We start from the raw sequence: 26,800 nt of genomic DNA on the forward strand, positions 1-26,800 counted from the left end.
GAGGCATGCAAATTATAAAGAAAACTGTTTTCCCTTTCTTTAGGCCATGACTGCTCGATTCGCTTGTGGAATCTTGAAAGCAAGACCTGCATCCAAGAATTTACTGCCCATCGCAAAAAATTTGATGAGTCCATTCATGATGTGGCTTTCCACCCATCCAAATGTTATATTGCCAGTGCAGGAGCAGATGCTCTGGCTAAAGTGTTTGTATGACAGAGTGCTTCCCATTCAACTTTAGCTTTGTATATATTTAACCAGCTGCACAAAAGAGAAGAGGAGGGCATGAGTTGTTTTATCCTGCCCTATAATTCAGAGAATGTTTGTAAGTGTGTAGTTTTGCAGGGTGCTGTTTTCTAAATTGACGTTTGTTCTGGTTTCTGTGAGCTCAGCTGGTGCTGAGAGCTTGGAATCTCTCAGTTTCAAATAGTTTAAAAAAAAAAAAAAAAGCTTTTATGTAGAGGGTGTGAATTTTCGTCCAGGCAGGCCTTGGGTGAAACTAGGTCTACGTATTCTCTATTAATAAAATGGAGTACTGGAAAGAAGGGGTCTAATTGCATCAGGGAGTAGGAAAAGAGGGAAACTTCCTAGGATGCTTCTCACTGAAGAATCTTAATGTACTCAAATCACCTGGAAAAAGTGATTCAAAGTCAGTTCACATGCTCTTTACTGTATCATGTGAGAGGCACTTTGTCATCCCTTTGGTGTATGAATAAAGTAGATCTTGTTCAGAGAGCAGTAGCAGATAGTTAATCTCAGCCACCTGGCTGCTAGCCTAAGATAAATGCAATTAAAGGAAGGCAAATTACTAACATACATTAAAATGCAGTAAAGTTTCTGTTACATCTTCTGTGTTTCTCAGTAAATATTTTGTTTGCAACAAAAATGATATAATTTTTTAAGCCTGTATTAGCGTATGGCTAGAAACTGAGCCTTTAGTCTAAATCCCAATTAACAACAGACTGATGCAGTCTGTGCATACTGTAATAGCAAATTTAACTTATTCAGATTTTAATGCTGTTTATTATTGGAGATCTGGCACAAGAAATTATCACAAAGCTTTCCAAAGAAGCTGTCCTACAATTTTAGCTATCAAACATTCATCTCCTCTTTCTGTTTCTGCTAAAAAGGGTATCATTCTGGGCATTATGGATAACAGTGAAATACTTTGTTTGAAGATTAAATCTGATGCTTTGTATGAGTCCTTTTAGTGGAATAGGTGGAAACTGTACAAAGCTCCATCAGTTTGAGAGATTCTGCTACTGCTATAATATTTCCCAGCTGCACCATTTGAGGGACTTTTTACCTTGTCCACTTCACTGGGTGTATGTGCCATTGATTGGGTTACCTGAGGAATGAGTGCTTCTCATAATTACTCAACAGATGTGCTTTGTTTATCTATTCAGAGCTTCTCTGTTGATTTGACAAATAACTTTTATTCCAATCTGTTAGTCTTTTTGTCCCTTCTTAAAGGAAAGTGAGTGGGTTCTTTTCTGTTACGTGTCATCATCAGAATTATTACTGTTCATAAGCACGAAGTTGGTGTTTTTCTCTGATGGGAATGGAAAGCAGAATTTCTGCTGGATTTTTGATTTCTGGTGCTGATATGAGTAGGAAAGAATCCATATACCAGCCTGAGGTTAAGACTGGAAACTGGTAAATAAATCCTTACCTTTAAACTGACACTTCATAAGCAGGAGTCATCGAACGACATCAACATGAGGTTTGACTATGTTGTTTTTAGAGTGCCATTTGGGGATGGGACCACATTTGAAGTTGATCTCAGAGTTTAAAGCAAGTATATTATTTAGAATAAAAGGTTGACCTGTGCTGTTTGAGCCTGCTACACATTATATGTACTGCTAAAATATTCTGGAATACCTTTTATTGCTCAGAATATTCACATATGTCAGTTCATGATATTGATATGCAATATATTTCCTTAGATAAGATTAGAACTTTTACCATGAAACAGATGACTACAATAATAATACAGATTATTTAGTTTTTATAAAATGTTTTGGTTATGATGAAAAGGAGGAAACTTGGCTGCAAAACTGAGCATTCAACTTTGTGAGAGTTTTGTGTACTTGACTCATACTCTTTCAGTGTCATTATTTTATTTCTTTTTGAAGAGAAAATTACAAAAATTTATTTGAAAAATTCTAAAAGTTATGTATATTATATATGTGTATATATATTGTAAACATGTATTAAATGTGTCTAGTAAGGGAAGACTCCATGGGTGCATTTTAATGTTTTAGTATTAAGAGTTCTCTTGAGTTTGTGTATACAAAGGATAATGGTGTGAGTATGAAATGAATGTTGTGTTTTTGCTTACACAATACAATATGTAGTCACAGTTGTTTAAATTGCTGTACATAAAAACTAATAGGCCAGCATGCTTGTTTTTAAAGACTGTCATTCTGATTACAATTGGAATGTAAGAAGTGGCTGTTCAAATGTGAATTGAAAGATGTTTCCTTCTCACTCTTGAGCTCTTGCTCAAACTGAAAAGTGATTTTTTTAAAAGCTGGCAATAGCTAGAGGATGAGGTGCCTTTAAAAAACAAAACAAAACAAATGTAGCCTTACGAAGAGGTTGTGGAATATATATATTTTTGTGCTTGTCTTCATAATTGATGTCAATGTCTTTTTACTGTACTTGCTCACATACTTGTAGGACTGCAGGGTATTGTGCATGAGCCTGTCAGATCTTCTGAGCATCATCGTAGGAGATAAGGTTGAAAAAATTATTTAGGTTATCTAGTCCATCTGCTTGCTAAAGCAGGGTTGTAGACTTGTGCATTCTAATATTGTCTTGGCCAGTGAGATTTTATATGTTCTAAAACAATTAGGCTTCCTTTTAAAGATTATTTCAATGACTACATCTCACTGGCAGGAGGATTTATGTAATATTTAGTAGCTCTTTTTTGTAATTTCATGCCAATATTCCAAGCCATCTTTTGTGCCATTTTGCATATTCTTCCTAGTCTTTGTAATTTGGAACCTCCATGCACACCCTGGTTCCGTCTGTATATTTTCATTCCTTCCTGCTTTCTTCAAGCTATTTTTTAGTCTGCTTTTTTTGCACTACATTTGCTTTTTTTCATCCTTTAAGCTCAGTTCTCCAGATATTGGTGTCCATACCACCATTCCACATACATGATTTGTTGGACTTAGTCTGAGGGTCATCTGTTAAGTGTGGTTATTATTTGGTTGGGTTTATCCTCTCTAACTTGATGCTTTTGTAGGAAGACCAAGCTTTTGATGTCTGACAAACTTAAATCATATTTCTTTATTTATTACAACTCCTTTAAATAACATTTGAGCATTGCTGCTTTTCAAGTTTCCTCTTCACTTTTAGTATGTTATGATTCTTTTGCAGCTAAAGACTTAATTCCTGTTTCATTATTATCCTGGATCTTACAAGTTTTGAACTTCTGAGGGCACTAAATTATTTTTATTTGTTCCCCCTTTCTGTGCAGTTTTTCCTGGTTCAGTGTAATTGGTAACTTTCATTAGTGTGATACATATGTCCAAACTGTAAACAAAACTGGACCCAAGTCTTATTCTTGTAAAAAAACCATTTTTCTGCAGTATCAGTATATAGCATTTTACCATTACTATTTTCCCCATATCTAATTTACATGGTAATTTTTTAATGGTTAGCTCATATAATTTTTTGTCTATTTTAGCCTGTGCCAATGATTTTGGTTATACTAACTAATTCAATGGGAGAATTTTCAGTCCTTCTGTATGTTGAAAATTGGTCCACTAGTTTTTCTCATTTTTACTCTAATTTACTTCACTGGGCTGCTTGCTTTCACATATTTGATTCAGTTATCAAAACACTTGCACAGAATTATTTGGAGTAACTTGGAAGAAGTTCTAGATATATTGTGTCACTCTTACAAAATCCTAGTGTCTGCATTTATTTTTGCGCCTCAGAGAGAAAACTTCCACATAAAAGATTCGCTACTTTCATCTCATCCATCTTTATTTTGATAAACTATGTTCTTTAGCAAGAAACTTGTAGAACTACATGCCATGTACTGTAGCCTATTCTTTTAGGACGTGTATTTTCAAATAACGTCATGTTAAAGCAGTCCCATGGAATTTGGTTGAGTACGTGTGTGGTGTTCACCATACAGCTTTGTGATTAGGTCATACAACACTGCTTTTCAGTTGTGAATTTAAAGTAACCAGAGATTTGTTCTTTTGAATAAATGTATGAGAGATAAAGGACTTAGTTACAGTACCTTTTTAGTACATTTGTTGGATCACAGATGTGTTGCCTTTCTCTGCCTCCTTAGGTTTTAACAGTGTAATTTTGGGGAGCATCAGTTTCTGTAAACTCATGTGTTCTTTGAGCAGCTTTTGATGGGCAGAAGTGTGAAAACAAAAAGTTGAGAAGCAGGCATAATGATCAGATAATCAAGTCTTGGTATTACTAATGCCTTTCAAGATTTGGAAACATTTTCAGGCTGTGGCTTGACAGTGTGTTCACAGACTGTCTGTCCCAGGTATCCAAGAGCCTGCTTGGTGCCTGTGTGAAATGCCTAGTCAACCTGAGATGCATTAAGGAAGAAAAGGCAGCCATTGTGGTTTTCCTGTGCTGAAATTTCTGGCTGTTTAGTGGAAGTTGGTTTGGACTACACTGTGAGAAATGAAGAAATCAGAATGCAATAGTTAACCTCTTCCATGTGGTAAATTGATTTGTATAACATGTGGCAATCTTTGACATGGCAATACAAGTTTTCTTGGGCAGCTGCTGTTCATGAGCATTGTAGAGATACTTAGCATAGTTGTTACTATTGAGTGGCTGAGAGGATGGAAAGATTTCCTTGAAAAAAATGCTCAGATGTTTCAGGAAGCTCCTTTTTTCCATAAGGACATGAAGGTGTTGAGAATATTTTATGTGAATCTGATAACATGTTTAGTTGAAGAGGGTGACAATAGGTGAACAGTCTTGACCCTTGCATCATCACTTTCTGTAAGCTTAGATACACAGTTATGGAAATGATTTGCCTGTAAACTGCCACTGAAAACCTCTGCCACATTCCTACTGAGCAGCAGAGAAACTGATGGACAGCAGTGTTGGTCCATCCAATTATGTCAGGGTGTTTAAAAAAAATAGGCCGTGTTGTAAAATATAGTGCTAAATACAGCAGAGCAAATGAACAAACTCCTGGGGAGGGTGGGGAAGGAGTAGGATGACTCTTGTTTAAATAGTCCTGGTTCCAGCAAACACTCTTGTTTAGCTGGTGGCAATGTTCCTAGGAGGGAGGATGACTGGAAGTGTGGCCTTTAAAAAAAATGTCTGTGCCTGTGCTAATGAACATACCTGTGCAGGTTATCTATCCTTTTAATATGTGCTTTTTATCTTCCCACTTAAATTTCCCTTTAGGATACATTTTCTGAGAATCTTAAAATCTCATCTGCAGTGAGCACTTACTGCAGGATGTCATGAAGGACTTCTGATTTTTCTCTTGGAGTGGTTTTTTTAAGGGTGGTTGAAGCTTCAGCTTCAGCCCAGCCCTCTCACCACCAAAAGGCTGATTTGTACCTCCTTACACGCAGTTTATTTAATTTTGGTGTGTTATCTCTTAGCCTACCTTCTGAGTTGGTCTTGCTGCTCTGCACTCAGTTGTGAAAGCTTATGAATTGCTGTATCATTTAAGATATTTTTGAGAATGTGGATTCCACTACAGAAGGCATAAATCCAGTTGAATTTCTGGAGCTCATCTGGTTTGTTGTCAGGAGAGACTTGTTGTTAGACTACAAAATCCAAACTATGGCTAAGCTAAAAAGGCATTTAACAATGTTATATTCTTAGCCCAACTTCTTCCTGCCTAAGTGTAGATTGTGGTGTTGAGTGTTAGACTGCTTGTGCCCTGCTTATGCTGCCAAGCCATGCTGTGATCCTGGGAGGTCACACCAGTGTTTAAACCATACCCCATGTATGTGTTTCTAAGCTGCTCAAAGCCTTGTACTGACGTGGTCCTCCAGGCCAGCCTTCTTTGGTTCCCTTAAGTTTGAGTTGCAGGCTCCCAAAATTACTTCCTGCCTATTTTGAGTAACCCTTGGTCCTCACACCAGAGTATTAGACTCTGGTGTTGGGAAAAGATTTATACAGCTGGATTGAAAGGGAAAGGAAAACTTATTGCCAAGCCAAATATTGTCATTATTTTTGGATTACTTGTGAAAAACAGCCAAAAACATTGTATAAGGGATAAATGATGGACTTCAAGCTAATATTTTTCCATTAAGAATTTATTTTTTTATGGTTCCTATCATCAAGATACAGTGCTTTCGAATGTAGCTTGTTTTCAGGTATATGGCTCCTAGAATTGTTTCCTTGAAGTTGGACATTTGCAAATGTGCATCAGTTTTGAAAACTGTCTCATATGTGTTAGCACTTCTTTTGGAAATGCAAACTGAGCATGCTAGCTAATGATTTCTTGTACCTTTATAGTCCAAGCAAACTGAAAAGCGGTCTTGTGCTATGTTTTCCTTGAATAGTGCATCTGAAAAAACTTGTAGAAGGAGCTCCATGATGAGATGACTTTTGTTGCTGTAAGGTTCTCTGTTGACATATGTCAGCTTTGCATTGTATTTTGCATAATTATCTTCAGTTAACTGTCAGGTTGAAAAAGACAAACTTTTTTGCCATATGGACTGTAGCTTAGAATTTTTGTTGTTGTTGTTGCTTATATTAATACACTTTTTTTCTTTTCTGCTAGAACTTAGAGATACCTGACAGCTCTCTTTAGGAGAAATTACCATAGGCGATAACCACTAACATCTTAGTAATTTCAGTGGCTTCCCTTCTGTTTTGGGTCACTTCCATTGCAGATTGTTGATATGAAAAGGCTACTGTGGCTTAAGGAAATTAAGATTCCCCTTCAGAACTGTGGATAGGTTATGATTTTATACACCAGTTTTGAATGACTACTTTGAAACAATGTTGGACTTCAAGTGTCTTGCAGAATTTTGGATCCAAATGAGAAGTACCTACTTGTTGAGTAATAGTCCACTTGTCAGTTTTTTGTGTATGGCTCAGTACAAGGCTGTGTCAGAATTGCAGTACCACCAAAATTACCTTGTTTAAATGCAACTGTTGTACAAAAGTGAATGTTATTTTGAGTGAGAAATTCTGTTTTCTAATTTATGAAGGAAATAGTTTTCTTGGGAGTAAGCATCCATAAATGTAATATATTTCATGATTTTGAAAAGGCTTATTAATCATGGGACATGAGAAAAAGGAAAGTGATTCAATCTCCAAAGATTTGTTTAGCGTTTATTATTAAAAATATAAATTTTTGCTTTAAATGGAAATGCTTATTCAGAAACTTAGTATTAAACTTCTTACTAAAACTCAGTAGTTTAAAATGCTGGATAAATATCTAAATGGCAAAGATAGAAAATTCAGAGGGAGATTATTTTGAAATACGCCAGTGTAATTTTGAGCTTCTCAAGTGCAGCCCTGAATTTTCTCTTTTTCACTGCAATTCATATTTTGTGAAACTTCTTGGATAGGTTATATTTAAAGCTACATTCACTTGCCTGAATAAGTCAAATAAATATTTTGTCATTTAAAATTATATAGATCTGCTTATGTTAGTGTGCCGTTTAAAATGAGACCCCATTGAGGTAACCATGCAGGTATTTGTGTTGGTATGGCAGTAGTGAAGTGGGGTAACTGTGTACTGTACCCGCATTCTGTGCTGAGCAAAATCACACGGACTTCCAGAAATAAGCAATGGTTTTTAAGAGCAGCTTTATTTAATGTTGCAGCAGCAAGTGTCATTTGTACCATATAATTATGTAAATTGGGTGCTAATAAATACTATTTTTCAACATTTTGCATTGTGTTCATGATTCTGCATTTTATCACAAGATACCTGTGGTTTTGGAGTGAGTGCTAGGAGGGGGAAGTGCATTAAGAGGAAGACAAGCAGACTTGTTTGGAGCGGCTTGAGGTAACTCCATGTGAAATTCCTGCTGAACTGTGCAGCGTGTTCACAGGAGTGCCTGGGTTTTTCTGTTCTCCGTATGTCTTGGTTTCGTACTGCTGCGCCAGCTTGGCTCTGTTGACACCCCACATCCTTCCATGTGCCGAGGCACGTGGTGCCCGTGTGGGGGTGAATGTGGGGTGAGCAGACATGCGGAGGGGGTGCAGTTCTGCAGGAGCCGGGCTGTCAGCAGGCCTTGTTCACAGCCAGACACGTGGCTCTTCCCGAGGACAGCGTTCATTCAGTGCAAAAATAAACGCGTGGTTCTGCCCTTGGGGAGAGGATGAGGGAAAGCAAAGCACAATCACAGATGGCAGCTGTGTCTCTGCAGGAAGGTGCTCAGAACAGCACTGTGAGCGGGTGGCACGAGAACCTACACAGACCTGCGCAGAACAAGTTGTTGTCAGTGAGCCCATCCTGTTTTTTCTGAGCTTGTAGGTGGGTAAGTGAAGTTCTCATCTTTTCTTGGTTGGTATAAAATAGCCTGATTTGGTCCTACTCGTCTTCCTGCCTCATAGGAAAGGAGGAATTGCTTTTTGAATTGGCAGTACAATCTCATTCACACATGTGTGAATGCCTCTAGAAGATTCCTGAGGTAGGGGGAAAGAAGATTCAGTGAATAACATGAGTGACCCTCACATAGGGGAGGCATTCTTAACATGCTTATGGGTTTGCCTGTGACATGGCCCCATGGTGATTTGCATGTGAGAAAAGTGAGTATATTTGATGATACAGTGGAACTTCTACAATTTCTTGTGCTTAAAAAGAAGTAATTTCTACGAGTGCTGGAATTCTTGAACTGCACTATCAGAATTCTCACTAAAATCAGAGAATGAGTTAAACTGGTGTTAAGGAAAATAACATGTTTCTTGCCTTTCAGTAAGACTGACACAGTTGATTGTGAGCAGTGTTGCTGATGCAATGCTAAAACCCTCATCCCCCTTCCTCCCCCAGTTTAACAAGGAAAAATGATTCTTTTGAGGAATTTGAAGTGTTCAGCTGCATAGATGTACATTTGTAATGTTTTCAGTATGTAGGTGACTCAGCAAATGTAAATGGCCTGATATTGTGTCGAAGATGTCTTGAAATGAGATGGGAATGGAAAAGAAAAGGCATCAAGTTGTTTCTATAATGTTGCTCATGGACAGAGAAAAATAGCTAGCAGAATAATAGTGGCTTTGTTCAACCATGAAGTAATTTAAGGTATGTATACCACAGAAAAGTGACTTAAATTTGGTGTCTAGATAATGTTTCTGATACTACCTACTGCTTGCTTTGGCTTTCTAAGAAGATAATGTGGATGAATTTCCTGTGGGGTTACAGGTAGGGTGTTGAATCCATAAATGTATTTAAATTGGGTTGATCCTGGCTGGATGCTGAACTCCAGAGCTTTTCCTGATTACTGGTATAGTTCCCCTTGTGTGCTGGAGAGCCATGGGGGAATGGGTGTGAGGAGGAAGGGGAAGCTTGTCTGCCCCCCTGTTGGCAGCAGCCATGGAGAAACTCTCCTCTTGCCAAACCAGCAAAGCAGCAGCTGAGGAGCAGGAGGTGCACACTGGGGGTGATGCCTTCTGTGCAGGGTGGCACAGTGACAACAGAAATGCTGTGTCCTGCTCTGGGGAGACAGAAATTTGAGGTACTTCTCTCTGAAGAGATGGCTGAATGCTTAATTGAATTTGGTGGACTGGCTAATGCTGGAGTTGGCAGGAGATGCTGAAAGTGAGCTCTGCCAAGGCTTCCAGAGCATGGACATCAGTAGGTATTTCCAGGTGGGTGTTCTGCACTGTGGTTGCTGAGCACTGATAAGCCACCAGCCAACTCTGAGTGCAAAGGAGCTTATTTCTTAGGGAGAGGGTGATCAGACAACACCCTCTAGAATGTGCATGCAGTGACTAGTTCAGACAGCTCCCATCTCTTCTCTTGGGCATGCCTTGCCAGACAGCAGGTTCCACTGAGCTGGTCAGACACCTGAAACTAAGGGGCCCAGCATCAAGTGACTGGACATGTAGATCCTTCTTTGACTCAGTCCCACATCTAGAAATTGTGTTAAGCCACTGTCATATTTTTTCAGCTTCCAAAGGAAGTCTGATTCCAAATAAGACATGATCTTGCAGACCTTGAAAAGTACATATAATTTTGATGCCCTTCAGTCATTAGGCTCTGCTTCAGTTGACTGATGCCTCTGACAGGTAATTTTGCGGTAGCTCACTCTAAGGATCTTTTTCATCTGAGCATGTAAAAGGACAACACTGAAGCACTCAGGGCTTTGCCAACCTTGCTAAGTCTGCCATAATGTAGTAATAACCTCAGCTGTGTTTCAGAAACTAAAATGTCATGGGCTGCATTTGCTGTTTATTTTTTAACCCCATATGAGATGACATGCACTGCATGTGCCTTTAAGACAATTTTATTGCAAAAGATATAGCAACTTATGTTGATAAGCTCAAAATAGCTTGCATATGTTACAGAAGGAGTTCTGCTTTCTTCAAACAAATATACCCCTTTAAACATTTATCTATATATGTAAGGTAACTTGTTTTTTTAATCAAACAGTATTTAGAGACTTTAGTAGGCAGCAAGTGATTTGAGTGCTATGAAAAGTAAAGGTGAGGAGGAGTGTGTTCTGTGAGCGCATGGAAGGGTGTGTTCAAAATTTTGATACTTCCACCTAAGTTTACGGTGCTTATGAATAGGACATCTATGTTTAGATGAGAGTTGGATTAAACCACTTTCACAGTTTGAGTATTGACAATTTCAAGATAGTCCCAAGAAGTAAATAAAAATGCAGATTGAGAAACAAGCACCATAGTTGTTCTGTAAACTTAAGATAAACCATTTGAACAACAAACCCTGAAACCTTATAAATGCTTGACAAAAGATAGCTGTGCAGCTTTCCTCTGAGAAAGCATTTGAAAGCTTAATGTCACTGCTTAAACTTTAAGCTTTAGGAAAAAATGATGTCCCATATGCATATATCCCTTAGCACATCCTAAAGAGCACGTGTGCTCTAGCTGCTCCCAATGTCTCGGCCACCACTGCACAAGTGAAGCATTGGGGAGTCTCTGCAGGGTACCAATCTTCGGTGCTGCAAGAGTACATTCAGTATGGAGAACAATATGTGGTGGTGAGCTGCTGCATTAAAAATTAAACCACAGTATTAAGGGTAACTGTAAGTTAGGATTAAGGCCTTTTTCTCAGACAGCCCCAAATCAAGCCCCAAAACAAACAGGTTTTTAGACAACAAATCTGGTGTCTAAACTGAAGTCCCCAGTAAATTCAGTTAATGGGTTTGAGTTTTGTCCAGGCCATGTAATGTCCCCTGTTGACAGAGAAAGATGTGTTCAGCAGAAGGGTAGTGAGGAGCTGGGTCAGGAGATGCTCTGCTCATGCCTCATGCCTAGCTCTCTGTCCTTAATAATTTTTTCAAGCCAAAAGCTATTGCTGTGAAGTGCAGTAGCTGAGCTTAGTGGTAAAAACTCTGCATACAAATATATTTGTGGATGCTGACAGTGTCCTGTGCTTTCAGTCTGGCTAGAATGGTTGAATTTATGATACTCAGTTACAGCTGGAACTTAATGTTTCTTCTAATGGGAAGTGATGAACTTTCACTGTGTAAAACCACTGCTTCATCCAAAATTGGTTTTGATAACCTCTTGAGAGGACCCCAGCCTGGCTTATGTTACCCCACCAGGGGGATCATGCAAAATCTGCTGTTTTCATTCATTTGTGTTGTGCTTACTTAGTTGACATGTTATAAGCTACTTTAGTCATATTTCCAAACATAATGATTTAAAAAATAGTGCTACTTTTGCTGATAAAATGAGCTTCCCTATGGCAATTCAATTAGAATTTATGTGGCTAATAAATATCTTGGTTCATGGTTATTAAAACTATAAATGCTGTTAAGAGCCTGATTTGCAAGTAATATGGCAAATCTGAGTTTTAATTTCTTTCCATTTCCTGTTAGTTCCACAAGCCTGGCACAGCATGGCTTTGATTGCTGTAAGGAGTGTGAACACTCATGTTTTTATTGGCTCCTTTGATAACTTTGCTTAATGAATGTGTTTTCTTTAATGATACTGGATGGAACATAAACGGCAACTGCTGCTTCCTAAATAGAGTGGAGTTTTTTTGGTCCTCCTAGTGTGTCCCTCCTCCTGCACTGACTAGTGACATGGGTAGTTCTTCACTTAAGAAACCACTGTGTGTTCTGACAGATCCAGGGCTGTAATAGGTATATTTTGAAATCAGTCCATAAAAGAAAAGCTGGTCCTAAATTTGAGGGAGAGTATCTAAATGCTTGAAATTCTGCTTTTCCCAGTGTACAATACAGAACTTCAGATAACTCCCTCTTAAATCCTGTTAATTGTTCTTGAATAGCTCTCCTGACACTGAGACTGCACTTCTGAGTGTTGGTTTAATGACAGAGTGATGGGTCTTAAATGCTTTAGTGACTGTGAGCAGCTTAAACTCAGTTTTTCTCAGAGTCTCCTGCGTCCTGGCAACACTCCTGTGGTCCTGCAGGCCTTGAACCATCCAAGAGTGGAGGAAGAAGTTGAGGGGACAAACACTTCTCAAGGTCAATTAATTAATGCAGTGTTGTGGGAGACTAGATTCCAGTTCCTGCATGTTGGCTGCCCTGTGGATCTGGGGCTTTATTGGGGTTGTAGGGTTGTAAAGGAGGCAGAGTTGTAGGGTCCTGGGGTTTGAACCTTTCCTCTTTCTTGCTTTCCAGTTTCTCCGGGTTTGGATAAGTCCCAGTGCTTGAGTTGACACTAGCTGAAGCTTAACTTACTGACAAGACAGCAGTGTGGACAGAATACCTGCTTTTAAGGAGGTACTCAAGTTGTGTTCCCCCTCCATCTGGTATTTGAGCCCTGATCTGTGTGTCATCTGGTGGGCAGTGCCACATGAGGTGTTTCTACCACAGCAGCTCAGCAGCTTGGCCACTCCCTGAAGGGGCCTGGTCACTTCAGGGAGCTGGTGGCACTTCTAAGGAACCTGTGTGTGTCCAAAGGTGAGAATTGAGCAAACTGGGGCTCTGTGCTGGAAGCAGCTCTTCAAACAGCTGCAGTTATTTCCTCCATGTTCACTGCCTCTTCTGCTGTCCATCTAAATCAGAGTTTCTGATGCCCACAATAAAAAAAAAAAAAAATCAACAGTCTACACGAGCATTATCATGCACAGGGACAGAGCTGCAATCAACCTTGCTGACTGGAAAGTACCAGAGGGAAACACCTCCAGTGTTTCTTGAACTGAGGACTGGCATTATTTCTGTGGCACTTGTCATGCCTTCAGCACAGCACCCAAGGGTCCTGCCTTGCTGGAGTCCATCAGTTCCGTGGCTGGGAATTAAATTCTGTGCAAATGTTTTGGATGAGCTGATTAACATAGCGGTAGAGGTTGTCAAAGTCATCCACAAAGAAGGAATGCTCCTTAGCGGGGTCTGATGCAATGGCTTCCAGTTCATCTGGGGCTGCCCAAGCAACTCCAATGGAATAAGCGATGACTCCTGGAAAGAAACCCAAAGTTTAGAAAAAGCATTTAAGTTTTCATTGCGGTAAATTTAATTTAAGACCAATACTGCAATGTAGTTGAGATCTCCTAGACATTGCTGCATTTGTGATGATTTATAAGTTGTTTTTATTTTTTTATGAAGTTCCTTATTCAGCTCTTAAACAGATGCTGATCTTGTTGGAGCTCAGTGGGAGCCCAGAGAAAAGTACTACTCTTGCTTCATAAGGTTTCATCCAGTGCCTTCCAATTATAGCAAGCTGCATTTATCTGACCTGGATAAGTGCTGAGGCACGGGGGGAGAGCAGGCAGTGATAGAAGACCTTACCATTTTGGTGAGCAGCCATGGCTGGCACGCTGACATCATCGTAAGACCTGCCATCTGTGATGAGAATCATGATCTTCCTTTTGTTGGGTTTGGACTTGCTGAACAGCTGCTCCGAGGCGTAGCTGATGGCTGCTCCCGTGCTGGTGCCCCCGCTCCAGTAGCTGATCCTTTTGATGGCGTTCAGCACGTCCTGCTTCGTGCTGTACTTGTCAAAGCTGAACTCCAGCCTCTGCTCGTAGGTGTACTGCACGGCCCCGATGCGCGTGTCGGTGTCCGAAATCTCGAACTCCTTGCTGATGTTGGCCACGAACTGCAGAACCGTGCGGAAGTTGCCGGTGCCGACGCTGCTGGAGCCGTCGATGACGAAGCCGATGTCGGCGGCGTTGAGGCACGTCTTGCTGCAAGCCAGGCGCTCGGTGTCACACACCCGCTTCACCAGGGGCTGCACCACCTTGTGCAGGCTGAACCAGCTGGGCACGTTGATGGAATAGAAACCGCTTGTCCTGCACACTGCCTGCGAGGCAACATGAGGATAAACGCAATGGAAATTCAGTCTGCCTGTTCCTGCTAGGGGATGTAGCTAAATTGTAAATATAGGCTCCTGGAAAGAGCAGTGCTGGAGTCTGAAATGGCCTTTCCTGCAATCACCATCTGCTTCCCTGGGAAATGATGTCAGTGTAACATCACAGATACTTGTGTAATGTGACAGTTTTTCCTGCCTTTTTTTTTAAACTGTGGGATGGAGCTGATATTATAGTAGTGAAAAAACTGAATAAGCAAGTTTGCCACCTGTCAGGCTTTTTTATGTGAGTCACACTGTTTGTGGGAAAAACATCCAAATCACAGAGCTGCTGTTAGCGTGGCTCCCATGGACATTACAGTGTGTTTGCCAGGTAGCAACTTCAGCTCCCATCATTCAGGACAAGAAAGAAAGTTTTGCTTGCTGACAAACCCTACTACTTTGAAGTGAAAACTGGGGCTTAAGCTGAGGAGCCAAATAGTAAAAAAACCAAAACCAAACCTATTAACTTTTATACGTAAATACTCATAAGGGCCAGATCTGTGGGCAGCTTCTATAGGGTTAGTGGGAGTCAGTCAGGTGAGTGTGGGTAGGAAGCAGGGCTGGCACAGAAGAGGACATGGGAAAAGTCAAAGGGTGGAGGAAGGGAAGGGTGGGGCAAGGAGGAGAGTGATGCAAACAGGCTGGATCAAATTGGTTTTGGCTTTAGTGCTTCTTAAAGGCCAATTCCTCAGTTTTCGGGTGAGAATATTTTGTTATGCCAGGCTTTATCTATCAGCTTTGTGATGGTGTGTGTATCTGACTGTTTTAAAAGATCAAGGCCCTGGTCTTGACTTGCATAAAGGCTAACAGCTCCAAGGGAGTTACAGTTTCCTCCAGTGTGGGTTCCTCATGGTGTCCTGCTCTCATTTGCTCTTCTTACTATCTCACTTCTATTTTAATGTTATGATGCAGCAGTATCAAGCCACCATTCCATCCTTACCTTGCTGCTCTGAGCCCACTCTAGTCTCACTTCTGCAATGTCCCTGGCAGGTTTGCAGAGATTTGCTGTAGCTTTGTTCTTTAAAAAACATTAAATGCAAATGAGACTACAATCCAATTATATGTTGACCAGAGACAGTGAAGCTCTTTGGAGCAGCTCTGAAACTCATGGGAGATTATTTCATGGCAGAGCAAACCAGCTCAGATGGGAATATGTTTTCTAGAAGTACCAGATAACTTAACCCTGTTTCCTAGGCCCAGCCTGGTCTGCCACTTGGCAGGTATCTCCTGCCCTAACTGGGTACCAGCTTGTTCTGGAGCACTGTTATCAGACAGCTAGTGTTGGTGCCAAATACAAATCAATCAAAGCTTCCATTCTCTTTTTTTTGCTGCATATGGCAGAGATTTACCCTTTTTCCAAGTGCTACCATGAAGTCCATAGTAGCAGAAACAAGTAACTGAAAAATAGCCTTCATCAACAGTGAAAAGAGAATGTTTGAGTTACCCAGTATAGCTGAAAAACTAGGATGTGCTTATGTTGGGACTGTGCCAACCTTTGCTTGTGTGGGACCTGTTTGTAAATGCAACATTGACATTTGGTTGACAGGTCTCCTCACCCTTTCCCTAGTGGGAGATGCACAGCAAGAGGTTTGTGTAAAAAGCAATTCCAAATTGCTCAAGCTGTGATTGTACTTTGTCATTTTCCAAATACTGAGTGTTTGGAAAGCCGCTCATCTCAGTACAACTGCAGGTGTGTGCTAAGGTTTAGTTGGTCAAAAGCCATTTGCTTGATGATGTACCTCAAACCAGAACTTTACTGACTTCATCCCCTTTCTGACCTCAGCATTACTGCCTGGTTTTTGTACGGAAAAACTCAAGACAGTATGTACAAGAAGGAGAAGAAATAACCGTAAGTGATAAGAAGGAAAGGGAAATGCCCTGAATGAAGTAGGTTGGAAAGTTTAGTTAGACTCAGCCTGGTCAAATGCTCAGACTCAGTCCTGGTCAGACTCACAAGTTACCTTGTCCACAAATTACCTTGTCCACAAAGTTTGGTTCAACAACATTCTGCTTTTCACTTTGAGCAGCTGCTTCAACAGTGACAAAGAAAATGTTGATCCCTGATTCTCTGGCCAGCCTGGAGGCCTCTTCCACTCGGTCGGTTGGCCACCCATCCACCATCACTACAACCACGTTAGGTGCTCCACCTCGGTTTCCATTAGCATCCAGAAAGAAGTTTTTGTTAACAAATGAAAGTGCCTTCCCTGCAATAGAAGAGGAGTTGAGGAGGAGTTACGGATCTGGAAGCACTCCATCTGATAATATCCCATGAAATAGTAGGCAGAGAGCTGACTCAAGTGTTGAAGACTGCAGAGAGCTGGGGAAAGCAGTTTCTGTGGCTGTGTGAGCAGGAAGGGAGACCACTGCTACTGGTGCCAGTGCTTCCTGAGCCCTCCTGCACTGAACCCCCTCTGTATGCCCCAGAGAGGCTGGGAGTGATAAGCTGGGTTATCAAGGATCCCCAAAGCGCTGATGGGAACTGCCCGTATGTTCTTTCAATTTGTGATGGATTTGCAGGCCCTGGGATCAACACATGCAGGTCGTGGTGGGAGCAGTGTTCCCTCACCAGCCTGGCCTCAGCACTAAGCACTGTTTGGCCCCAGCCTCTGTGTCCTGTGAGGTGTGGGCTTGCTATAGCCCAGGCTCTGAAGCCCTCCCTGAGCAGAGGAAGTGCAAGCAGCCCCATCACCTACCAACATTGGAAAGTCCCCCTTTCTGTTGTATTTTCTCAATGGCATTCCTTAGATCCTTGGAGTTGGCATAAGTTTTTAAGTTAAATTCTGTGGAAGGGTCATCCCTAAAAGGAGAAATTAGAGCAAATGTCAGTGTTTTGCTTCACATACAACACAAAAGCCACAGGGCTGATCTGTGCTACCTGGATCCTGAGTGCAAGCTGGAGTGAGGCCTTTAGCACATAGGAGCTTAGAGATGTATTGTATTTGTTGGTAAATGTCCTGACGAAGGCAGGAATGATGCATCTGACTCCATGTTCTCAGCAGGCTGATTTATTACTTTATGATACTATATTATATTAAATAATACTGTACTGTACTAAAGAATACAGAAAGGATACTTACAGAATGCTAAAAAGATAACAGTGAAATCTTGTGACTCTTTCCAGAGTCTCGACACTGCTTGGCACTGATTGGCCAAAGAGTCAAAACAGCTCACACCAGATTTCAATGAAACAATATCACCTGTGGGTAAACAATCTCCAAACACATTCCACATGAGTACAACACAGGAGAAGCAAATGAGATAAGAATTGTTTTCCTTTTCTCTGAGGCTTCTCAGCTTCCCAGGAGAAAAATCCTGGGAGAAAGGATTTTTTTTCAGAGAATGTGAATGCTACAGAGCTACAGCTGCCAGAGTGTGCAGTCATGTCCTGTGGCAATGGGAATGTCTGGGAAGTTCTTACCCATACTGAACAATGCCCATCAGAGGACCTGCACTGCCGATGCCAAGGGCTTGAGCCACGTTACCAAGGAACCGCTTCTGGAGCTGAAAGCGGCGTTTGCCAATGCTCCAGCTCCCATCCATTAAGAAGGACAAATCAACCTTGCAATCTGAGGAGAGATAAAGAAACACCGAAAGTATTTTTAGTGCTTTCTGATTGCTGTGCTTTTTGCAAGCAGCAAAGGCCTAAAAACTCTGCATCCAGTGACTTGTCCTGCTGTGTAAACTCTACAAAAACGCCTTTGACAAGGACAAGTCACATTTGGCAGCTCAAGTCTGTCCTACTGGTTGGTAAACACAGTTCTTGGCATGACTTTGTCCCATACAACATCTAAGCTTGACTGTGTGACAAAAGGGCAAGAATCTTTTTACAGGAGTCAGTCTGGGAGCACTGCGTTTTGGGGGTCAGGAAGGTCAGCCCCTCAGGAGGAAGCTGACTTGTATATCCTGTGCCTTCAGAGCCATGTCTTGGGCTCAGCACACTTTATTTGTAGCCCCGAGGTGATGGGAGTTTGTAAAACCAGCCATGGTTTTTGGATTTTGTGGTCTGGGCACCTGCACAGCACAAACTATGGGCATTTCCTTGGTGACACTCTTGTGGATTTAATTGATGTAATAGACATAACAGGAACAGTTACTGTGTTAATGTGTCTCAGAAGGGAGGGAAGTTCCTGAAATGTGTGATGCCTGGGATGTGTCTGACACTGTGGGGTCTCTTCAAAGTGATTGCAATCCAGGATTACTGACAACAATCCTGGCAGCTCTGCACTTCTGAATGAGAATTGTTCATCAGTTTCCTTCTGGGCTGGAGCTAACATCAAGGATGGTGATTTTGCTTGGGATGTTCAGACTGAATGGGGGCTGTTCTTTTGTTGTAGCCTTGTACCCGTGTGTGCAGCAGCAGCACAGCAGTGTGCTGTGTGTGTTTCCTCTCTGGGCTGAAAGCAATGTTCTATAAAAGGTATGCCTGTACCCAAACAAACTCTTCCCTTTAATTACACAGATGAACCTCATCTTTGTGCTGCAAATGCGATCTTCATCTCTGCCAACCTGCTTTCACATTTCTCTAAGTTAGTGGTGAAACATTCTACTTTGGTCTGCAACCGGAGCGGGATCAAAATTTGGCTTAACTAGAGCGCTAATTAACGTTTTCCCCCTCCAGCATCTGGGTCATCTCCATCTCTTGATTTCCCTCTGATGATGCCTCCTACCAATCAGACTGTTCAAACTACTGTGTTTTAATCATTAGGTAGCCCGAAGGCTACAAAGCACCAATTGTTCTTAGTGGCTTATGCAACTGCCTCCCATCTCATTACCTTCAATTTTTTCTCCCATAGCTGTCTCTTTTTTCTAATTCTAATAATGCTGAATTACAGGAGCGTGACTGAGAACCGAGTCCGCTCGCAGCACATCGTGAGGCAAGGTCGGGAACCCACAACAAATACCTCAATTAACAGCCAAGTTTTCCTGAATTTCTTGTCCTTCAAAGGGAGTTAGTTCATGAGATCTGTATGTGGGAAGTGGGCAGTTTGTTAGCCAGCAGGGTCTGGGGAGGCAAGGATTTACATACACTTACAGACAGACTTGGTTTCTGGGGAGGATTCCGATTCAGTGCTGGGACATGAGAGGGACACTGCAAGAGCACAGGCTAGGGTGCTTCATAGGGAGGTGAGCATGTTCTGTTTTGCAGGGAGGAAGGATCTGAAACAGGACTTTTATGGTCCTAGAGATATCAGTGGGATGAAAATTTTGTTTCTGGTGTGACTTATTTCAGTTTAACTGCTGGAAACACAGCTGTCCTTGCTGGTGCCTCCACTGCAACAAGCTCTGCTTTTCTGCAGGGCAATGGGGTCTATAGGGAAAAGCCTTCCCTTTTTCTTCTTTCCCTTATTTCTGTATCAGTTTCAGGTGTATTTGACATCTTTGATAGGGAAAATAATTTTTCAAATATTAAGAGAAATGCCTGGGAATACACAGACATTTGGTTCAGTAGTTACTGTAAAGAGTCCAGATAGTGTTCAGCTGCCCAAAGATGGGCAAGAGAGGACCCAGGCACTGTTGAAAGGGTGAACCTTCTCTTGGGGGTGGCTTCTAATCAAGAGGTTGCAGGCAACCCCATCTCTCCACTAAGAACTTGCTTTCTCTTTCTTGTGCTACTTTGGGCCTCAACTAAAGATGGAATAATGGATAAATCTGCCTTTTTAATGGGCTGTAGAAGATTTCAGAGTAGGGGAACCTGCATTTTCTTCTCTGAACTTGGGTGGTCTTTGATGATCCCTCTGCATCCTCTCCCTCCTGGCTGTGGCAGGCACTGGGGACCTTTCTCAGGTGCTTTCTTTCCCTCCCACCCACTGCTGTGGGAAGGTGCCTTCACACAGGATAGCCATGGGAGCCTGCTCTGCAGCACGCTGGATTGCTGTCCTCTGCCTCCAAAGTACCTGAGTGAAGAAGCTCTGCTGGGAGCCTGGACCTGATACTGCCTGGGAAGTGGTGGTAGGGAGCAGCCACCATCTCACTGCCCAGGTAAGCTAAATTTTGGCTGTTATTTCCTTCCCTGTAGAAGCAAAAGCCAGTTCTGTGTATGAGGGGTCAGCAGAGAGTACTCACTTTTTCTCTGCAAGGGAAAAATGTGCCCCTGGATTTTCTTAGGCTTTCTTGAAAACTTACCTTTTGCTATTTAATTTGAATGCATTCTAGCAATATGTAATCAATAATGTTGCTTAATTATAAAGTTAATTCTGAAGTACATACTCTGATTCCCCTGGGAGATGAATTCCAGCGGCTTTGGATTCAATTCTTCCTTTGAACTGAAGCCTAAACAGAGAAAGGAAAGGCTCTATCAGTATGTGCTTGGTAGCTGCCCTTGCTCTTTAAGGAAATGGGGAATAGGATCACTGCAGAGAACCCCTGGCCTGAGGATTGATGTGGGAGGGAAATGGGAATGGGGAGGACATCCTTGGAGCTTACCTTTTTTCATCTACATCACTGTTGGGGTAAAACAAGAGCAGAGACATTTCTAGAAATGCCACCAAAATCTCTCCTAGCACCTGCTTTGAGGTGTTCCCCTTTGGGAGTCAGTTCCCTAACTGCAAGGGCTTGGGAGCATCATGCACAAGTAGTGGGCTCCTCAGGAGCTGAGCGTGGCTGGTGGCCACGGTGTGGGATGGTGACTCCCAGCAATCTTCTCCTGAAAACCAGCCCTGCCACCCCACTGGCCCACTGTGCTTTACAAAAAGCTGCACAATGTCTGAAGAGGATAAGCCACAGATTTATCTTGTTGTTTACTGTCTGGAGAGGAGAGCACAGGCAGCAGCTGACTCCAGCTCATTACAGCAAGCCACAGTTCCTCAGGTGCCCCCACAAGTCTGGATTATTTTGCAAAGCACAAAAGAAACAGGGTACAGAGCTATGGTTAAGTAAAGGGAAAGTCTTATGGGTCACCAGTGGATTCTAGTGAAGTATTTGGGTGGTAGCAGCCTTGAAAAGATGAGTTGATATCCTTGTGAAAGGTACTGACTCAGGACACCATCAGGCTGGCATTAGGTCTAAAAATGCTGAACTTCACTCATGACTTGAATGTCTGTCAAGACTTCTACAGTCCAGCATCTCCCTTCCAAGCACGGGCAAAGAACTGTGTCTTTTCAGTAAAGCATGACAAGATTAAGGGGATTTAGCTGGGATAATCCTCAAAAGAGACAGCAATGATCAGACAAGCTACAACTGAACACACACCAAGAAAGCTGTTAGTCTAAAGAACAGCAGAACAGCTTATTATTTTTGTAAACTGCATGTTAGATTTTTAAAGAAAACTAGGAGGAAGACTGCCTTAAATCTTCATCACCAAGTAAGTTGAGGAAAGATTACTGACTTCAGAGACACAGTGAAAAGGTAATTTTAGAAAGTGTGAGCTCTATAAAGAAAAGTATGAGAAATTACTAGGTACCACAGAGTTTGTCTCTCCACAGCAGCCAGCCATGAGCAAGCCAAGCATGAGAGCATCAGTGTTTGTAAAGGGCCATCAGGCAAGGTCACCACCAAAATATGATAGAAGATGTGACAGCCAAAGCTGGTTGCTGAAGGTATTAAGGACCAAGCCATAATAAGGCAGAGGACTGTGAAGAAAATGGAGGGAAGTACCAGCTCCATCCCCCTCTGTAACCACTCCCATTTCTATTCCAGTTAAGTCTAAAATTTTACCTCTCATAATTGTCAAATACAACATTTTTGAGTCCTTCTAGCTGCATGCTGAAAGCTGCCCATAGTTTTGGGTGAGGGGCCATGTTTGTATTAAGTCTGAGTGTGCAAGACCTGGTGAAACGCTGACCTGATTGGTACCTGATCCCTGCAGGGAGGCTTCAGCACACGGCAGCATCCGTACCAGACAGGGGGCCTTTGGCTTCTCAGTTTGAAATTCAGCTGCCAGGGCAGAAAGTTTCTGCTGCAGGGACCAAAGAACAGCTGCGAACAGCAGCACCAAAGCAGTGATTTCCCTCTGCTTTGCTTGTCCCCAGGCATCTGCTTTGCCTGTTGCTAGAGCCAGGACGTGGAGCTGGCTGGAGCACTGGGCTTGGCCTTGTATGGGAGCCCACGGGGCTGCCTGTGAGTGAAGCAGGCAAAGAGCACAGAGAGTTGCCCTACTTTGTTTACAGCAAGAGCTGGTGATTGCTTTGTGTGCTTTGTTTGAGAATTTCCCTGCTATGTCTGGCCAGGGTAGGAGAGGCCCAGGGCTGGTGCTGCTTTTTGTCACCGTGTCTGTGGTGCCTGCAGTGCCTGGAGCTTCCCTGTGCTCCTGCCTAGACTTTGGAAAGGATACTTTCTGGGCTGGGAGCAGGAGCTCTCCACCCATCCTGGCAGTGGCTCTTGAGACAGAAAAGCCTCTCCCACAGTTAGTGGAGCTGGCCCTCTTGTGCCAGAGCAGGCTGCATGCATTCAAAAGCAGGCTGGCAAGCCAGGCTCCGACCAGCCTCATCTCTTATGGCTGGAGCTGTTGTCCAGCACTCTGCTGGCTCCTGCCTCTTGTCTTGCACACTGGGGATGAGCTCCCAGGCAGGGAACAGGGAAGAGTGCACCTGGTGTTGTGTATTTGCCTATGCAAGCCCATTTGGATGGAGGAAACACCAGCAGGCAGAGGTAGAGTGGTGGTGCTGGGGCAGCACTGCCTGAGGCTGGCCACGTGTTCCTGACTGAGGAAAAATAGTGTAGAACAGGGGTGACACCAAACAGTTCCATCCAGTGATATCTGCTGCAGGAAAAATTTCTGACCTCTCTCAGGCCTGAAGGTCTTGCTGACACAAACCAAACCTGCCTTTGAAGGAAGGCAAGTCTTATGCAAGTCTATGGTTAGTTTATCTGATGTGGAAGTTAAAGGCAACATGACTTGGTCATGCACAGCCTCTCTTTGTCAACCACATGGATGAAAATGATTGTGGGGTTTTTTTTAAACCTGAAATAGTCATCAGCCTGCCTTCCTGACTGTGTATATTCCAGTGCAGGCTTTAATTACACAGACACATAATAGTTCCTCAGCAACAGACCAAAGCCACGCTTCATCCTGCAGCCTGCACACTGCATATCTTACATGTGCCAGCTTGCTATCCCATATGTGCATTTCTCCCCCCACCTTGCCTTATTTGCAGAACAGAAAGTAGGTGGATTTAACACTGTAGTGAAATTAGAAATTAACATGTGCCATCCATTTTAGCAACTAAATTGTATATGAAAGATTATTCATAGATAGCTATTTGCCTCATGCATTTATCTACATCCTGTAAAATCCATATTCTTTTCCCAGGCGTACAGCTGACATTAGCTTTGTCAGCATGAAAAACTCATGTGTAGGCAGTGCTGCTTTTTTCATTTTTATTTGCCAGTGCAATTATCAGGTCTTGAAGGTTGTGGGTCAGCTGGCTGGTTTGTGCATAGTGGAACAATAAGGTCACCCACCAAATACTCTTCCCCAACTAATTGGGGAGGTGGTCAGTCTCTATGGGCCTTCCTGTTCTGCCAGTCCAATTTATTGTTGGTACTACCATGGGAATTTCAGCTTGCTGCATGGGCAGTCTAAGCCATGCTAATTAAAGTTCCCTTCACTGATTGTCACAGCTGTCCATACTGATTAAACCTCCCATTCATATAAGTAAGGCAGCAGTGATTACATCCACGCCAGAAACCACTCCTTTGAAGTGACAATCTGAATCCATCAGAATTTATCACACTAGTCTATGCTGGCACTTCAGTTGCTGAGAAACTATTAATACAACATCCCTTCCCCCATGCCCAACCTTTCATTGCATTTAATGCAATCTGTCATTTTCTGCCTCAAAATATCCCTCTGCACCCTGGCCCTCGTGTTGTAGCTTTTCCTGAATAAGCACACTAGAGGCTTTGAAGTAAGAAGAATATTCAAGGGAATGGCCTTTACAAGGGCCACCAGCACAGCCCTCTCCAGCATCAAAACCTGTGGTGGGAAAGATCCCTTGTACTGGATGGTGAGGCCCCTGGGAAAAGGGAGAGTACCACATCATTAATTGGTCTGTACCTTGTGCAGTCTGCTTTAATGTTCCCAAGGAAAGGGAGCTGTTAAATCTGCAGTTGGAGGCTGCTCCTGATTAACGGTTGCACAAGTCTTGGTCTTGTTGCTACTAGAGCCTGTTACAAATTTAGGGGTTTTTTTCCTTTACCAGTGCTCATAAAATATTCTTATCTCCATATTGTCATTTTTGAAGGATAAAATGTCAGAAAATTTCAACGATGTTCATTATTCTTTGCGTTTGACACAAACCCTCCTTTTCTTATCTGAATGTCTTCCCCAAGTACATTGACATCAGGATAATCTGTCATGTTCTGCACTGATTGCAGCTCTAAGCTGTGATCTCAGCTGTGGCATTCCCAAAATACCTTCTCATTTACAAATGGATTCCAGTAGCTGGAATCCCTTTCCTGTAGTGCAGCTGTCAACTCTTTCCAGAGCTCCTCTCTTCTGCTCCCGCTTTAAGCAGGAACTCAAGAGTGACAAAAGCACAGAACAATCTGCTAAGATGTAAACAACATACCTTATTTACAATTTTAAATGCTGTAATTACTTCTTAAAACGAGATTGTTATCACCAGTGTTGTGGGCCTGATGAATAAATAGATTTAACTTTACCCATGTGTGATGGAAACCACTTATTCCCAGACTAGTTACTAGATGCTTAAATATTTACCTGTGTCAAAAAGGCTCAGTCCAGGTTTCCATGAGTCTATTTCCATTGCTTTCACACATGAAAGAGAAGAAAAAGAACTTTTACTGATAGTAGTGCAAATTCTAGAGATCACACAGCTCTGAGTCAATGTAGAGAGGTCAGTTTAGACAATAAATTAAATACTTACATTAACAACTTAGGAGCTGAGGAAATCAGTAACCTGGGAGCTTTTATGTGCACGTTTCAAGCCATAATTAGGAGCCTTGTATCACTGCCCTCAAAGCACTAACCTTTTTTAAGATTTCAAATACACCTCACTAGATCTGTTTTGGTCTTGTTCCTCTAAATTGCATTGATACTGAGGCACAGACTGCAGTATATTTTTTTAAAGTTGTTTTTCACAGATTTTCACTGAAAATCTGTGAGGACCTCTCACCTACAGATTCCTCTGTCCCTTCAGCCCACCAAAATACAAAGAAATTGTCTAAAAATTGCTTTCCACTTATTAGGCATAGATAACTTCATCAAAATTGCTGCCCTTATAAATAAACCCCAAAATGTCTTTGTTTTTGGAACCTACTGACAGATGTTCCCAAAAGTGATGTTTTGCTCTGGGTTGCAGCCACTAGGACAGAAACAGTTCCTGGGAATCCCAGGAAGAAAAGATTTAACTCTGTTGGAGACCCAATAAGCTGCACAGAGCTGGTGTGCTCTTGACCAGAGCCAGTGGGTGAAGTACAATACAGGCTTCAACAAAGGTGTGCATGGGCTTGCCAGTGTCCTCCAGCCTAGAGAGCACTGAACTTGTCCTTAGATTGCCTTTCCCATGAGGAGCTGTCAGCTTCTCTTTGGGAGGGAGACTTGTCGGATGAGTCTGATGGCTGAATAAGGTGTGTGGTCTCCCTTAGGGTAGGAATTACACGGCTAGGGTAATTTCCCTCCTTATGCTGAGCACTACTTAAACACCCCATGAAGGATCTAAAAACTGAGGACAACAATGGGCTAAGTAAATCATGAAGCACACAGAAGTTTTTTTGTGATTGTGCTTAGGAAGAGAAATCAGATAAAAGAAGGGCAGGCCTGGGTAATGGGAAAAGAAACAAGAGGAAAACCAGGAGGGATATTCCTATATTCTGGCAGTGTTGTTTGCCAGTTTTATACATCCTTGAGCAAACAGCACCAACAGGAGCTAGGGGTGATGGTTGCAGAGCACAGGACCCTACCCACAGAGAAGGGCTGATGTTCATTTGTTATCAAAGTGGCCAACAGGTCTCCTGAATGCTGTCAGTGAGAAGAACAAATGTCAATGAAACCAGTTTGTGAGTAAATAATCTCCAAAGGTGTGCTTCCCCCTGCCAGGCTGGAGGAGCACCCAGTGACTGTGAGAAAGGAAGATTCATATGAGGCTGCTTTTCGTCCTGAGCAGCTGAAAAGAAAAAACAGACAAAGAGCAAATTATGAAGAAGACCCTGCACTTCTCGAGTCTTCTGTACAAATCTGGTGCTCTGTGAGTTGCAGTGGCAAACTTGTTTAAAGCAGTAGGAGCTGTATGGTAAATGGGACCAGCTGAGGAGCAGCACAAAGATTTGCCCTCTTTTCTCTTCTTCAAATGTAGGGATGTGAGCTGAAGGATCAGAACAATGGAATGTGCTCATCTCACATGTCACAGGTTTGTTTCTGCTGCCACCTCATTGTCAGGGAGCAAACTCAGAAACCAGGCTTCTTTAACATCTGAAAAGCAGA

At 42.3% G+C, this 26,800-nt stretch overlaps 2 protein-coding genes across 12 annotated transcripts in view; one reads left to right on the forward strand and one right to left on the reverse strand.

Moving 5' to 3' along the window:
• The window catches only part of STRN (striatin), a 67,465-nt gene extending 61,200 nt beyond the window's left edge, over window positions 1-6,265 (forward strand). For all 6 annotated transcript variants that reach the window (XM_064708763.1, XM_064708764.1, XM_064708765.1 and 3 more), the window contains one exon: window positions 44-6,265. In XM_064708763.1, the coding sequence (XP_064564833.1) occupies window positions 44-213 (170 nt within the window). In that variant the 3' untranslated portion in view covers window positions 214-6,265. The remainder of the gene's footprint in view (window positions 1-43) is intronic.
• Window positions 6,266-7,849: 1,584 nt separating this feature from the next.
• VIT (vitrin) overlaps window positions 7,850-26,800 on the reverse strand; it is a 56,233-nt gene continuing 37,282 nt past the window's right edge. For 4 of the 6 annotated variants that reach the window (XM_064708775.1, XM_064708773.1, XM_064708770.1 and 1 more), the window contains 7 exons: window positions 25,079-25,126; window positions 20,626-20,688; window positions 17,837-17,984; window positions 17,112-17,215; window positions 16,396-16,622; window positions 13,857-14,370; window positions 7,850-13,526 (listed from right to left, as the gene is read on the reverse strand). In XM_064708775.1, coding sequence (XP_064564845.1) covers window positions 13,348-13,526; window positions 13,857-14,370; window positions 16,396-16,622; window positions 17,112-17,215; window positions 17,837-17,984; window positions 20,626-20,688; window positions 25,079-25,126 — 1,283 coding nt within the window. In that variant the 3' untranslated portion in view covers window positions 7,850-13,347. The remainder of the gene's footprint in view (window positions 13,527-13,856; window positions 14,371-16,395; window positions 16,623-17,111; window positions 17,216-17,836; window positions 17,985-20,625; window positions 20,689-25,078; window positions 25,127-26,800) is intronic. The other 2 variants (XM_064708774.1, XM_064708772.1) reach the window with 1 other exon arrangement.

The sequence above is a fragment of the Zonotrichia leucophrys genome, chromosome 3, assembly GCF_028769735.1.
Source record: "Zonotrichia leucophrys gambelii isolate GWCS_2022_RI chromosome 3, RI_Zleu_2.0, whole genome shotgun sequence".
In the NCBI taxonomy this organism is placed as follows: domain Eukaryota; kingdom Metazoa; phylum Chordata; class Aves; order Passeriformes; family Passerellidae; genus Zonotrichia; species Zonotrichia leucophrys.